Raw genomic sequence first — 15,402 nt, forward strand, 5'->3', positions numbered from 1 at the left:
ATGTGAACTTGGATATTCCCCTCATTGCTTCATTATTGCTCAGGGACCCTAGTGACATCTTGATGAAAGGCAGGGTTTTAAGTATGTAGTTTCTCTTGCCCCTACCAAGTGAAACCATATGGTCCTCAGCCACCAGGGATAGAATGTGTTGGAGGATAAAGCAGGATTCATTTATCCAAGTTGAGGTCAAGAAATGGAAGCTGAGGGAAAGAAGGGCGATGGTAGCCTCTGTTTTTAGGGACATCTGCACACAATGAACTATCATTAAAGCACCAGACTCATCCTGATCAGTGCTTCTCCCAGAGGGACCCAGGCCACAAGGCTTCTTGTTTCTTACACCTAACCCGACTTGAAGGAACCCCCCTTTTTTTATTTTTTTATTTAAAAAAAAAAAAAAACAAAGTTTTGCCCCGTTGCTTAGGCTGGAGTATAAGTGGCACAACCATGGCTCACTACAGCCTTGAGCTCCTGGGCTCGAGTGATCCCCCTGCCTCAGCCTCCCAAGTAGCTGAGATTACAGGTGGGAGCCACTGCACCTGGGCTTGGGGCACATTTTATTTCCAACTTAAAACAACATTATATGTATATGTTACATATTAATAATACATAATACATATATTAATGCTATATGAACACCTTTATGGTTGCATTTTTACTCATATCTTTTTTTTTGAGACAGAGTCTCGCTCTGTCACACAGGCTGGAGTGCACTGGCATGATCTTGGCTGACTGCAATCTCCGCCTCCAGGGTTCAAGCAATTCTCCCTACTTCAGCCTCCAAAGTAACTGGGATTACAGGCATGTGCCACCACGCTCAGCTAATTTTTGTATTTTTAGTAGAGACGGGGGTTAGCCATGTTGGCCAGGTTGGTCTTGAACTCCTGACCTCAGGTGATCCTTCTGCCTCAGCCTCCCAAAGTGCTGGGATTACAGGTGTGAGCCGCCACGCCTGGCCCATATCTTTCTTAATTAACTAGGACAAATTCCTAGAAGTAGAATTCACATTTTATCTTTTTCCTTTGACTTTCTCCTTCAACATTTAAATTTTCAGGGTACATGTGCAGGATAAAATGCACATTTTAAATTTTTGATATCTATTCCCACATTGCCACTTTCCTCCCCCAAAGGGATACCAATATACAATCCTATTGCTTACCTGTATATTAAACAACCTTTGTCAATTTTATAGATAAAACAATGTATTTCATATTTTACATTTATTTGATTTCTAATTAGATTGAAGATAGGTATCATACAGTTAAGCAAAATTTGTATTTCTTCTTTTCTAAATTATCCTGTCCTTTGCCATCTTATTATTGGGGTGTTTAGAATTTTTAGAATTAATCTGCAAGAGCTCTTAATCTGGAAGATTATGCTTTCTTAATCTGGAAGATTATGCTTTCTTTCTCTGTTATATGTTGAAATATTTTTCCAGTGCTCTATTTTAATTAATTTCATTGCATTTCTTGCCATCTAGAAATTTAATATTCTTATGTGATATTCACTAATTTTTTCCTTATAATTTCCTTATTTGGTGCCATGTTTAGAAAACCACTCCTCAACCTAAAGTATATAAATAATTTTCCTAATGTTTTCTTCTGGCACTTGATGGTTTATTTCACTTGCATCTTCAATTCATCTGGAATTAACTTGGGTAGAAGATGCAGGGTAAGGAGCCATCTTTAATTTTTTAAACGGTTAGCCAGTTACTCAGCTTCAAGGGGACCTATTATTACCTTGGATCAAAAAAGGTAAAATGAGATAATTTTAGTCTGCCTCCTCCAAGATGAAAAAGCCAAAGAGGAGTATGGGCTGGAAAAATCAAGAAAAGGAGGATGCTCATTCCAAAAACTGGAAGCTGAAGTTGCCAGAAGTGAATGGGTGCACATTAGACCTCCCACTCCTCTTTCTCCTTCAAAGTTAGAAAGGGGTATGGCAGCCTTCACTTGGCCATGAGGCTTTACCAGGCAGTGAAGATACAGGCATTAGGAGACTCGATTCCTTTACTTACTTTGACACAAAGGTAGCATGATGCTACCTTAGACTTTAGATGATAATTCCTCTTCCCTTTTCTTCTCATGCCTTGATTGAAAATATATGTTAAATTTACTTACAAACTGCAAAGTGCTATTCAAATATAAAATATCATGAGTACCAATGAACACTTTTATTCAGAAGATATTCCCCATTGGTAATCCAGTCAAAATTCACATCACAACATGATTATTAATTAATCAGTCAAAACACATCCTCATGGAGCAAAGGATTTCTTTGTATGGGTTGACACAATGGGCATAGTAGGCAATATTCCTTGTTTTTGTGAAAAGCAAGAACTAGCCATATTACAAATATCATATTGTCAAAATCTAGGACAAGATTTCCTTCCACTCTTTGGAGGGTGTCTAAGCTTGGGTTCCCTTGGAGCAGACTCTGAGCAGGGATTTGAGTGCAGGGAATGTATGTGGGAGGGGAAGGAAAGACCAGTAATAGGAGGAGGGGATGAGGGAGGGAGGCAGGGAAGGTAAGGCAGTGGAGGAAGAAATGTTCCCAAGCCGCATCCTGCTGTGGGTGCCTGGCATGTAACCCTGCTGGAGAAACTCCAGGATAGGGGGGAAAATGCAGGTTCCAAGGGGTGTGGGAACTAGCCCCAGACTCCTGTGAGCCATTGCTGGTGAATTGCACTTACGACGTTAATCCTCTGCACAGCTGATCTGGTGCACAGGTTAACAACGCTGGCTTCAGCAGCCAAATAAATGCTGGGGCTGGCACTTGGAAGGCAGGGTGGCAGGCCCTCAGGTGGTCCGGGTGAACTGGGTGCTGGCAGAATCTTCCACAGAGATTTCTCCGTTTTATTTCCCCCCTCTTAGAGCCAAGGCCTTGCTCTGTCCCCCAGGCTGGAGTACAGTGGTACAAATACAGCTCACTGCAGCCTCACACTCCTGGGTTCAAGCAGTCCTCCCACCTCCTGAGTAGCTAGGACTACAGGCGTGCACCACCACCCCTGGCTAATTTATTTTCTCTTATAGAGACAGGGTCTTGCTATGTTGCCCAGGCTGGTCTGAAACTCCTAACCTCAGGAGATCCTCCTACCTTGGCTTTCCAGAGTGCTGGGATTACAGGCATGAGCCACCACACCCAGTCCCAGAGGTTTCTCCTTAATTTGAGATACATCTTACTTATGTACATAGCAATGCTATAGAACGGGAACATTTACTTTCTCCATTGTTTCCTCAGAATGGCAAATCAGGAAAAGTGATAAACATACGTCACATGAAGAATAGAAACTTCTTTATTAGGTCTTTGGCTTTTTGATATTTGAATATCCAAATATTTAAATCTCCAAACATGCCTAGGAATAACTAAAGCCACAAGGAAATATTCAACTTTTGATACTTCCACCCCATGTTTTTACAGTGTTGTTTATAGTAGTTATATATGTATATATTTTTTATATCAAATATATAGTAGTACTTATAGTAGTAACATTACTATTATAAACACTGTAAAAATAGTGAAAATATCAAAAGTTGAATACAGTTTATAGCAATATATATTACTATATATATTCACATTTATAGTAATATATCATATAAATATTTGATAGAGGGTCTTGCACTGTTGCCCAGGCTGGAGTGCAGTGGTGTGATCATAGCTCATTGCAGTCTTGAACTCATGGACTCAAGAGATCCTTCCACCTCAGCTTCCCAGGCAGCTGGGACTACAAGTGGGTGTCACCATTTCCAGCTAATCATTTTATTTTGGTAGAGATGGAGTCTTGCTATGTGGCCCAGGCTGGTCTTGAACTCCTGGCCTCAAGGAATCCTCTCACCTCAGCCTTCCAGAGTACTGGGATTACAGGTATGAGCCAGCATGCCCGGCCAATAGTAATAATATTAACAATGATACTCTCAACATTTTCACATCTGCCATTTCATTTAACTCTCAAAGAAGCCTTATGAAGTAAGGGAGGTCAAACTTCTAGGATATTTTAAACGCCCTGACAGAAAGCTTGCATGCTTCAACCGCTGCTGACATGACAGGCCCATGGGAATAAGGGGTGGCTCAGATTCAAGAGACTTGCAAGAGCAATAGCTCTTCTCTGAAGTGGGGCATGGGGGTGGCGCTTTCCTCTCACTGTTGGAAAGTGGGAAGAGAGAGCTTATAGGGAACTAAGGAACAGGAGAAAAGCCCCCCGGCAGCTGGGCTAGGCAGAAGCTGTCACAGTAGCAGCTGGTTTTTGGCCCAGGAAGTGCCCCTGATGTCCCAGGATGCATTTCATCCTCTAGCAGAAACCCTCGTCCCCCACTAAGGACACTGCGCTTCTGGGGAAAACATGGGTGTTTGGGATTTTATTCTCCCTTGACAGCACTGCAGTTGAATACTAGCCATGCTCAATCACCTGTTTTCCAGAATATAACCTTTATGTCAAAGGAAGCATACTTCCTGCAGGAATAGTAAATACCTTCCGAGATTTGCCTTTTGAATGGATGCCATGCCAGGCTGCAGCTCCGCCGCACAGCTCCATGCTACCTGGTTAGAAATGCATGCTCCCCGAGTGTGAAACGATTAAAGTTAGTGGTTAATAGGCAAAAGCCTTTTGAGCAAGTGATGATTTAATCAGTAAGTGTGTGCCGCTGTGTGACCTGTGTGCATTCGCAAGATTCAAGTGCTGCAGAAAGTTCCAGTCCCCTAACCTCTGAAACTCCCGATTCTCATTTTATCAAGGGCTCAGTGTAGAGTAAAATAAACCACACATTCAAAATGTATGGAGAAAGAAACGTTCTGGAAATGGAAAGGTACACTTTATATTCTGGGGTCATACAAGTCTTTATGAGCATGGCAGAAAAGACATTTCGTCAATAGCATTCACCGTCTCAGGGCCCCGTCCCTCTACTTTGGGAGAATTATGTTCCTTGCCCTGAGGATGAGTAACAGGATGAGTATCCCGTTTCATCTCTGCTTTCTACTCCCAGCCACGCAGACATTGTGCTGGAACTTCTATGCTGAAGAATTAAGCTATGTTGTTTGGCAAAAGGGGAAACTGAAAACAATAAATCCATCCCTTTCTACTACTGCTATTATATCACCCACGTTTTTTTAAAAAAATTTCTGCTTTGGATTTCTCTGTTGGGTAGGGTGGTGGGAGGGATGGGGTCTCGAGTTTTTTCCAAGTGAAATCCTGGATATCCTGCCTGAGAGAATCCTTGTGAAAGTTTCATTCACAATGAAAGCAAACTTCCAAGCTGGAGGAGGGTGAAGCCGGCTGGCTGGGCCGATCACTGAGGCTCAGGGCTGCGAAGGGAGCTCAGCACATTATTCCAACCCTTTCTGCGAGCATGGCCCGGGCTTGGCACTGGTTTGGTGTTCTCAAGTGTGACGCATTCTGCAAACCTGGCTGTGTCTGTGGCCCGGCTCCAGTTCTGCAGGGCTCATCAGCAGGCTGCGCCCTCTCCTAAGGTGGTTTGTAGGATCGCCCGTCAGAGCTAAACACCCACCAGCTGACCGCCGTTCCAGGTGATGGGATTTTGGCTCAGAGCAGGCTGGATCAGGGTGGACCTCTACAAGCTGGCTTGCACAAACGTAAGTGTCTGCGGCCCATCTTGAAGACCATCAGCAGGCTTTGGTGGGTTCATATTCAGTGGCATTAGGGATTAAGGCCAGCTTAAAATGACTCTGAGTGTAAACAGATACAGATATAAACTTTTGGGGGAACAATTTGGTAATAACTAATAACAATCGTTAAAATGTTTATATCCCTTGACCTGATAGTGTTCGTTCTAAGAATTTACCTTAAGAAAATAAATTTATATCCCATGATATCTTCATGTTAGTGTTGCTTGTAATTGCAAAAAAAGAAAAGAAAAGAAAACAAAAACCCACTTACTGAATAATTGGAGGGTGGTTAAATACATTACGGTAAATTCATCTGATGGAATAAAATGCTCTACAGTTAAAGACCTGGGAAACACAATAGACTTTTTAAAACCATATAAAAACAATGTATGTGGTATCGTCATGACTTTGTAAGAAAATACATGTGAAAAAAGACTAATAAACATATAACTACATACAAACAGATTTCGGAGTGGTGAGATTCTAAGTGACTTTTGTGCCTCTCTGCATATTCCAGTTTTTCCATAACGAACACACGTACCACCTATATTCAATTAAAAAAAGGTTATTTAAAAATTTTTTCTACCCTCATGCTGACTTTAAGTCCTCATTCCAAAGGAAGAATGAGGCCTTTTGGGGGCTACCACTGACCTGCCCAAGTTGGAATTAGTACAAAGAGAACTGGGGAACCGGAAGGGAGGAGTTAGAGCGGCTGACAGTGGGGAACCGGAAGGGAGGAGTTAGAGCGGCTGACAGTGGGGAACCGGAAGGGAGGAGTTAGAGCGGCTGACAGTGGGGAACCGGAAGGGAGGAGTTAGAGCGGCTGACAGTGGGGAACCGGAAGGGAGGAGTTAGAGCGGCTGACAGTGGGGAACCGGAAGGGAGGAGTTAGAGCGGCTGACAGAGGCTGAGGTGTGACGTGTTTTCATTGCAGCAGCTTTGGGGGTTGGGGAGAGTAGAGAAAGGAGCTGAGTTCAGGTTCTCTGGGGAAGTGGGGCCACATCCCACCTTGGAGAAGGGAAGGTCAGCGAGTTCCGTCCAGGGCAGCTGTCCTCGGGCACAGGGATATTATGAGCATGGCAAAAACTCAATAACCGTATGTACTGAGGAGTGAGGGCAGCCAGCACCTGCAGGGATGCTGAAGAAGGCAGGCCCATACACACCCATGACTGCTTTGCAGTTACTTGGTGTCCCTAAAGTGCCTGCTGCCCAGGGAGATGCACTGTTTCCAGTCCCCAGTCCACTGAATGAAGCTGGAACAATGGTGGACCCGTCATGGACTGGTCAGCGTCGTCTACCAGTGATCCTGCTGTCCCTACCAAGCCTCTCCTCACAAGGTCGGCCCAATCTGTGTGCCTATGAGCCAGGAAGAGGATACCAGTGACAATATTTATATGGCATTTGATAGTTTACAAATAATTCCCATTAAATTCAGTTGAGGAGCTCTAGACATTCTTTTCAGGAAACACATGTTTACCATCTGAGAATAGCCACACTGAGGGTGTTCTTTTTCCTCAGCTGTAATTTCACCTGTGACTCTCTCTGCTGCTTTCTGGTGGCTGGAACTGTATTCAGCAAGGACAGATAGGTGGCTGTTTTTCAAGCTTTTACAAAATGGGGGGAAAACCATTGGTATTAGTCAGTGAGGAATAAACTAGCTCTTTCTGTTTTTATTTTTCTGTTTTAGAGACAGGCTGGAATACAGTGGTGTGATACTAGTTCACTGCAGCCTCAACCTCCTGGGCTCAAGTGATCCTCCCATCTCAACCTCCAGAGTATCTGGGACTACAGGCACATGCCACCATGCCCAGCTAACTTTTTTTATTGTTTTGTAGAGACAGGGTCATGCTATGTTGCCCAGGCTGGTCTCGAACTCCTGGTCTCAAGCAATCCTCCTGCCTTGGCCTCCTAAAGTGCTAGGATTATAGTTATGAGCCACCGCCCCCAATCATTACCCCTTTCTAATGAATCTAGGAAGTGCTAACAAATAATCAGCACCAGTGAATAGCTCCTTAGATTCAGTCAGGTTAACACCGGGGACCCAGAAGAGAGAACCATTGGCTTAGTGTAGACCTGCCAAAGGCAGGTGTTAAAATGGATGGTCCTCTTGCAGACTTGGTTCCTGGCTGGTCATCACCTGGCGAATTTTTCATTTTAAAGTCAATCTTTCAAGAAAGCACATACTTAGAGTCATGTAATTTAACCTCCAACCCAACATGGCATCCCTAAGGACCACCACCCAGCCTCTGTTGAATACTCCTGTGATGGGGACCTCACTACCTCTCCAGGAGAACATTCAATTTCTGTATAGATGTGGTTAGAAAGCATGTCCACAAGACTGCAGTGTGGAGGTCAGAAGAGAACATTGGGTTGAAGGGGATGTGACTGAGTTTCAAAGGTGGAGAGTGTGTAGCTATAAGGATACCACATAGGACTACTATATCCAATTTTTTAGAATTACTTGTTATTTTTCTTCTGATGAACAAACACTATGTAGAGGATATGGAAATGCTTGCATAGTTTTCTCTGTTAGGGAAAGTGGTGCTGGGTAATGCTATTGGTTCAGTATATCGTTCATTATTTTGTAGATAAAACTAGAAGCGAGTCCTCCATCCCGTTGACTTTGGTTAGCTTGCCACACGAAGCTTCAGTGATGGTGCGTTACATCCATTTCAGCTTCCCTACTAGGTAGTTTGTGCCCTCAAGGAATTGATCATCATAATCTAGACTTGGTTGGTAGCAGGCTGGGGAAGGCTAGGGTTGGGAAGCCAATGGGCTTCATTAATTAATGGGTTCATGAGTTCAGTTTGTTTGTAAGTTACTATTTTATGAATATTATATGTCTCTGCAATTGGATTGCGTATTCCTTACGGGCAGGAATTATTTCTTATCCCTCGCTGTGGTTGCAATACTGAGCACACACAAAACCTTCATCAGTATATGCTCCGTGATTATCTGTAGAAGACTATGTTGTAGGTAACACATTGACCTGGTGCTGAAGAATTAATTCAATTAACAATGACCATTAAGCCACTTGTGTTATGCTAATAAAACATCATAATTTAAGGACTACACTGCATTTTTTAATTCCATAAATTATAACCCTTTAACATATATGAAAGTTTCATATTCTTAAAGTGCTTTAAAATATATTTAATTTTTTTAACAAGTGGAAAAGAATGTTCCTTAAAAGACATTTAATTTTTTAGTGGAAATTAATATTACCAAAAACATTCTGTGCATGTTTGAATAACAATGTTTTTATCTTCAAGAAATGGGATTTGTATATAAAATACACGTGGAGCACTGAATGCCAAAGTGATGGGTATCCATGGTCAGAATTCAAAATTAGGTTTGCTGTTAAACCTGTCTGGTTGGTGTCCTGAGTGAAGAATGATCTCGAGCTGGGGTGGGAGGTGCATTGGGTAATCAGTGCTTTTGAAGGTGAATTTCCTTGCTGTGAAACAGGCATGGGTTAGTGGTCAGGACAGCCATTCAGACTGACAGGCCCCTGGACTTCCAAGGCTTCAGTGACAGGGACAGGGATGTGGTTGACAAAAATATTCCTCAGACAGCCAAAGAATGATTTCCACACAGGGATCCTCAGTGTCGTCAAATTGGCTGAAAGAGAAAGTGTAGAGGCGTTTAGCAAATAATTCATACTGTCCAGGGACTGTTCCCTGGATTTTAAAAGACAGTTTTTTTGTTTTGTTTTGTTTTGTTTTCTAGACAGGGTCTTGCTCTGTTACCCGGGCTGGAGTACAGTCGTGTGATCACAGCTCACTGTAAACCTGGGATTCCTGGGCTCACACAATCCTCCCACCTCAGTCTGCCAAGCAGCTGGGACTAGAGGTGTGGGCCATCACCCTGGGCTAATTTTTAATGTTTTTGTAGAGATGGGGGTCTCACTATGTTGCCCAGGCTGGTCTTGAACTCCTGGCCTTAAGTGATCCTCTCGACTCAGCCTCCCAAAGCTCTGGGATTACAGGCGTGAGCCACCATGCCAGGCAAAAGATAGTGTTAGTGGAGAAAGCTAAAGTGACCTCACATCTCAGCCCACTCAGCCTCTCCACTTCAGGCAGGCATCTGACACTCCACCTGCTGTGATAAATCAGCAACAAGGCTACTCTTCAAGTTCTTCAGAGGAGAACCCACAGCCCAAATCAATAGCTCTAAACTGGTGCTTTTTATGGGTAATGAAAGACCTACACAATTAACAACCAGATTATAGCATATTTGGAGGGACAGAAAACAATGAAGAATGAAAAGGCTCTTCCCTGGCAACATTCTAGTCTTGAACTTGGCTCCATTTCAGCCTGATTCTCCCAGTCTGGTCCCCAAAAGCTTAATAACTCACCAGTAAAACTAAATACCTGAAGAGGACAGAGATCGGTTTTTCAGACCCTTTCCTGACTCTTTGCTGGTGTCAGGCTTCTGGGTTAATGCAACCTCTTAAGAGAGGCTTATAAATTACAGGCTTGGGGCTCACACCTGTAATCCCAGCACTTTGGGAGGCCAAGGCCAGTGGATCACCTGAGGTCAGGAGTTTGAGACCAGCCTGGCCAACAAGATTTCCATCTCTACTAAAAATACAAAAATCAGCCAGGCATGGTGGCACGTGCCTGTAGTACCAGCTACTCGGGAGGCTGAGGCAGGAGAATTGCTTGAACTCGGGAGGCAGAGGTTGTGGTGAGCCGAGACTGTGCCACTGCACTTCAGCCTGGGCGACAGAGTGAGACTCTATCTCAAAAAAACAAAACAAAACATACAAACAACAAAACAAAAAAAACAGGCTTGGGACAAGGGGAAACAGCAGTAATGGGGCCTGGGCTGACCTGACAAGTGCTCCTTTCCAGCAACTGCCTCTCCCCATGTGCCAGTGCAGAGGGCCTCACCATCTCCACTGTCCAGCCAAGAGCTGCCCTGCCACTAACTCATTAAGAAGCGAATGTTCAGAGCTGACACAGGGCAACATGTTATAGAAGTCAGGACAAGAGTTACCTGGAGCACCTCCAAGGTGTAGTGGCTCTTGAGTGCTGGCAGGTGGGAAGGGGATCTGTCCAGCTGTGTAGCTACTGTCTGTGTCCAGTTCCAGGTGCAGGATATGTTGTTTTATGGTGACTGGGGAAAAGAGGTTGGTTAGGTCTGTCATCGGAGGTGAGCCCTGCTTAATGTCTACACTATTGACTTTGTTTTAATTCCTTCATACCGGACCTGTGGGAACGCCGTTTGCAGGGATTTGGTCAGTTTAGATATAAATTCAATTAACTTCCTCTAAACAGCAGGTAGTGCTTTCATGTACATGAATGAATTTTACCCTTAAAATGAATCTGTGAAGAAGAAATGATCATTGCCCATTTCCCAGATAAGAGAATGTGTCTCACTGAGGAGTCTGACAAGATGGCTTGGTTACCAAGAGTTGGGACTAAGCTCTGGTCTCCTGTGTCCAGAGGCCATGCTGATTTCATGTGATCTCAGCTACTTTCTATGAAGACACTGACTTCTGAAACCTGATGCCAAAGACAGTGCTTTTGACTCTCGATACAAAATTCCTCTCGTGTTAACGATCTCAGCTAATTGCAATGTAGCTATCTTTTACATTAGCCAAGAAAAGACCAATTTTTTTTTTTACAAAAGGTATTTTAGCCAAAATGGGTTCATAGATCTCTAATATCCACAAGTAATGAATAAAATAAGACTCTTTCTGAGAGGAAATGCTTGCTCTCCACTCATTGGTTTGTCTAAATAGTTTGTATTAATATTCAGTGGTTGTTGAAAAAAATAACCCAACAATGAGCCTTAGCAAAAACCAGATACTTACTGAACACTGACTGCATATCAGATACTAGGCTAAGAACTTTTCACACATTATCCCATTTAATTTCCACAACCTTAAGAGGCATACCCTATTTTTATTTCCATTTTACAGAAGAGGAAACCGTAGATAAAGAACAATTAAGCAACTTGCCCAAGGTCACACAAGGAAAGGGACGGAAGTAAGACTTTACCTCTGTTCTAACTTCAGAGCCAAAATCTAAATCACAATATTATACTATCTTGAAAACTAGCCTAGCTTATTAGTGTGTTGGGCTCCAAAAACAAACAAACAAACAACAACAATAAAACATCCGATAAGTTCTGGAGAATTGGAGGTGGCAACCATGAGTGACAGAAGCATGGCTGGGTTTGAGAATGGACACATTACTCTGTAGGCTAGTCCTGATCAGGCACTATGGATGGAGGGCTGAGGCTGCCTTTGGGAAGTTCAAGTCAGATGGAAAGGAGGCCTGTTTTAGTGCAGGAACAATCAGCTACTGGACAACATACCTGCCACCGAGTGCCACTGTCCATCACACAGAGACTGCTTTGGTGTGACTGAGGTTGAGGTCCCGCCTGCCCCACTGTCCATAGAGGCCGTGACCTGGAACACACACGCATTTTCCTGTTTCCTTCAGAAAGGCAGCTGGAGCTGACCTTCCCCTGCCATCTTCCCTCCCCAAACCTGGCCAACTGACAGCTTAAGTGCACGTTAGATATTGGCCCTCCTCTACTTTTGAAGCATGTGACCCCATGGGGGTCCAAGGCTTCCAGAGATCTCTCTGCTGCATCCCTTCCAGGCAGGCAAACTGTAAACCAGGGTGGACCCTGGCCTGAAGTCATCACCAATGGCAATGATTCAAATTCTAATTCTAATTCTAATCCAAACCCCGCCCCCATCAGCTCAACTCAAAGGTTACTGATTGGAATCCTCCTTAGCAATTAATGCGTGACGGTGGCTCTGTGCAGGATATGTGAGATGTGGAAGGCAAAGCTACTGGGGGAGGTCTACAGCCTGCTGCAAGGGCCAGCCCACTGTAATAGTTCCATGCATGGATTATAGAGGGGTTCTCGTCCAAGACATTAAACAAGCAAAATGACTGAGTTTGCACTGAGCATGCGTCGCGAGCCAGGCAGGCGGTCTGCTTTGTGCAGAACCCCACAGTCCTGCTTTCTAGATCAAGGTCTCCTCCAGGATTTTCCAAGGGTTGGATCAAGGGGAATGAAATGAGAGGACTAAAATAAGTGTATTTATAAATAATTTACATTTAATTTGCATGTAGCTAGATGGGACAGCCTATTCACAGGCAATTTTTGAGCTAAACAATGTCACTACTATTATGAAGATCATCAGGTCTTGATCTGTTCTCCTGAGAATAATTCCCTCCCAGAGACTCTCAGTAGAGACTCTCTCCAGCCCCTCCTCTGAAAAGCCAGAATTGTCTCAACCACCTTACAAGTGGATAGTTACTTGCTTCTCTGGGCTACCAGAGACCTACTCAGACTGAATTAAAGGCTACAATAGAAAGTGTTCTAGGAGTTTGGGGCATTTTATTTTCTTCTGGGATTCTTTTCCCCTCACATTCAGTAAACTGTGGAGGGACTGAGATGAAAGAAAATGGCATATTATATCAATCTTTCACTTGAGGCCTCAACTAAAGGTCTTCCTAGAAGAATTTGGTTTTAAAGAGACGTCTTTGAGAAGGAAAGAGATATAACTGAGAGTGGTGGAAAGTAAGATATTCACTCAGGCCTGTGAGTGATGGGACAGATGAGGTCGCAGAGATGAGGAAGAAATCCATAAGAATTGAGTATATGACAATTTCTATAATCTTGACAAAAGCCATAAGATATAAGAGTTATTATCTATATTTTACAGATAAGTCTGAAAGAGCTTAAGCAGCTTCCTTGGGGCCATATAACCAAGTGCTAGAGTTGCAATTCAGCCTGACTTGTTTGAGTTTTCCCAGTTTTAAAAATTAAGAACAGAAAACATGACGATAAAATTACTTGCTAAAGGGAAATGGTAAGTTAGCCCTGAAGGCAAGGCTCTTAAATACAAGATTGGATCTCATTTTCTACTACAAACCTGACCCACTGTGGTCTCCAGACATTGAAGCTGGTTGCCACAGACCCTCCCCACGGCATCAGACTGCTACGCACCTTTCCGGCCTCCAGGTAAACACCTAAGTGCTTCCCCGGCTGACTTCCGATGTGTATTAGGATCCCTGTGAGACTTCTTGGGCGGATGCTGAAAACAAGCTTAAATTCTGGCCCCAGCAACACAGAGTGAGCTTTCAGAAGAGAAAAAAAAGCAGAAGTTAAAGCATCACCATGAAAGAAAACAGGATACAGTTCTTAAGATGCAAAGACATAAACCCTATAGAACTGCTCCTTACCCAAGATGACATGACCTCCTTCTTCGGAGAAATAAATGCCTTTCTCCAAAGGACCACCCAAGCAAGAAGACACCCCGAAGCTTGAAGAAGGGGTATCCAAGGGTTTTGAATCCAGCTGAAAGTTCTTCAGGCATCCCACAAAGCTGTTTGTGGGGAGGCTCTGCAACCAAGCAGAAAAGAAAAGGCTCATTACCTACACCTCCAAGAAAGGCATGGGTAGCCAAGGCAAAGGGCACTGCAGCTTGTACGCAAAAGGCGGAAGGTAGGTAGGGATTCATTCTTCCTGCTTCCAAGTCAGGTTCTTCAAGCTCTGGTTCTAATGGCTGTTCTATTTGGCTCTCTGCCCACAGTACCAAAAAAACCCTGTATACCAGATGTTGGGTGGGTGGTCGAAGATTGCAGGTGCCACCAAACCAAGTGGTGTGTGTGCAGGAGGGTGGGGGAGTGCAGGTTGCCAGCTTGTGCTGGAATAAGAACAGGGAAAGTTGACCTGACCCTGGTCCTCACAGTCGGAGCAGCAACAAGGGAAATTTCCTCCTTACAGTTCACAGATTTCACCGTCTCTTTGCAGATACAAACCCCTTCTTAGAGTTCCATGAGGCAGTATGATAGCTTAATGCAGGGCAGCGGACAAAAATAAAGAGGCCACAATGTTCCCAAAATAATAAAATGCAAAAAAATCTTCCTACATTGTTGGGCTCAGTGCACCACCACCAAGTCACGAATGCTGCAGAGTTAAAATAAGACACAGCATGCATCGTCAGTGGGCTTGCGTGGAGCCCCATGCCTGCCTAGAGCTGGCTGGAACAGGGGACTTGTCTCCTGGGGCCCAGGAACAGGCTGGAGGGGTTTTGTGCACTCCTATACTATACACCAGATATGTTCTGCGTGTGCACATTCCTGGGGAGAAGGACTGTAAATTTCATAAAATTCTCAAGAAAGTTTAAGATTCACTGAATAAAACTCCTGGACTCCCTTCTAGAATGAGTGCCTTTTGGACTCTGGAATCCTACAAGACAGATGTGGTAACAAAGATATGGTAACTTTAAGAGAAAATGGTGGCCGGGCGCAGTGGCTCACACCTGTCATCCCAGCACTTTGGGAGGCTGAGGCTAGGAGATCACCTGAGGTTAGGAGTTTGAGGCCAGCCTGGCCAACATGTTGAAACCCTGTCTCTACTAAAAATACAAAAATTAGCCAGGCATGGTGGCAGGTTCCTGCAGTCCCAGCTATTAAGGAGGCTAAGGCAGAAGAATTGCTTGAACCCAGGAGGTGGAGGTTGCAGTGAGCAGAGATTGTGCTACTGCACTCCAGCCTGGGTGACAGAGTGAGACTATGTCTCAAAAAAAAAAAAAAAAAAAAAAAAAAAAAAGAGAAAATAGTGATGTGATAGATGTACACGGTGTCAGCATCAACAGTAAACTACTGATTGGGCTCCCTATGAAACTTTTAGTTTCTTAAGATTTGTCATGCTACACAATGAAAAAGCTGTGTCCTAAAGCTAGGACTCCCCAGGATGGGCCAGAACCCAGCATTGATCCCTAAAGGCTGACTGCAGTGCTGGTGTTCAGAG

General features: G+C 43.9%; 1 protein-coding gene across 1 annotated transcript in view; it reads right to left on the reverse strand.

The window, feature by feature from the left end:
• Nucleotides 1-8,751: 8,751 nt before the first annotated feature.
• LAMA3 (laminin subunit alpha 3) overlaps nt 8,752-15,402 on the reverse strand; it is a 183,254-nt gene continuing 176,603 nt past the window's right edge. Inside the window, exons 62-66 of the mRNA XM_015121683.3 lie at nt 13,830-13,989; nt 13,594-13,724; nt 11,941-12,034; nt 10,615-10,734; nt 8,752-9,234 (exon numbers count right to left, since the gene is read on the reverse strand). Coding sequence (XP_014977169.3) covers nt 9,089-9,234; nt 10,615-10,734; nt 11,941-12,034; nt 13,594-13,724; nt 13,830-13,989 — 651 coding nt within the window. The 3' untranslated portion in view covers nt 8,752-9,088. The remainder of the gene's footprint in view (nt 9,235-10,614; nt 10,735-11,940; nt 12,035-13,593; nt 13,725-13,829; nt 13,990-15,402) is intronic.

Source organism: Macaca mulatta, chromosome 18 (genome assembly GCF_049350105.2).
Source record: "Macaca mulatta isolate MMU2019108-1 chromosome 18, T2T-MMU8v2.0, whole genome shotgun sequence".
NCBI lineage: Eukaryota > Metazoa > Chordata > Mammalia > Primates > Cercopithecidae > Macaca > Macaca mulatta.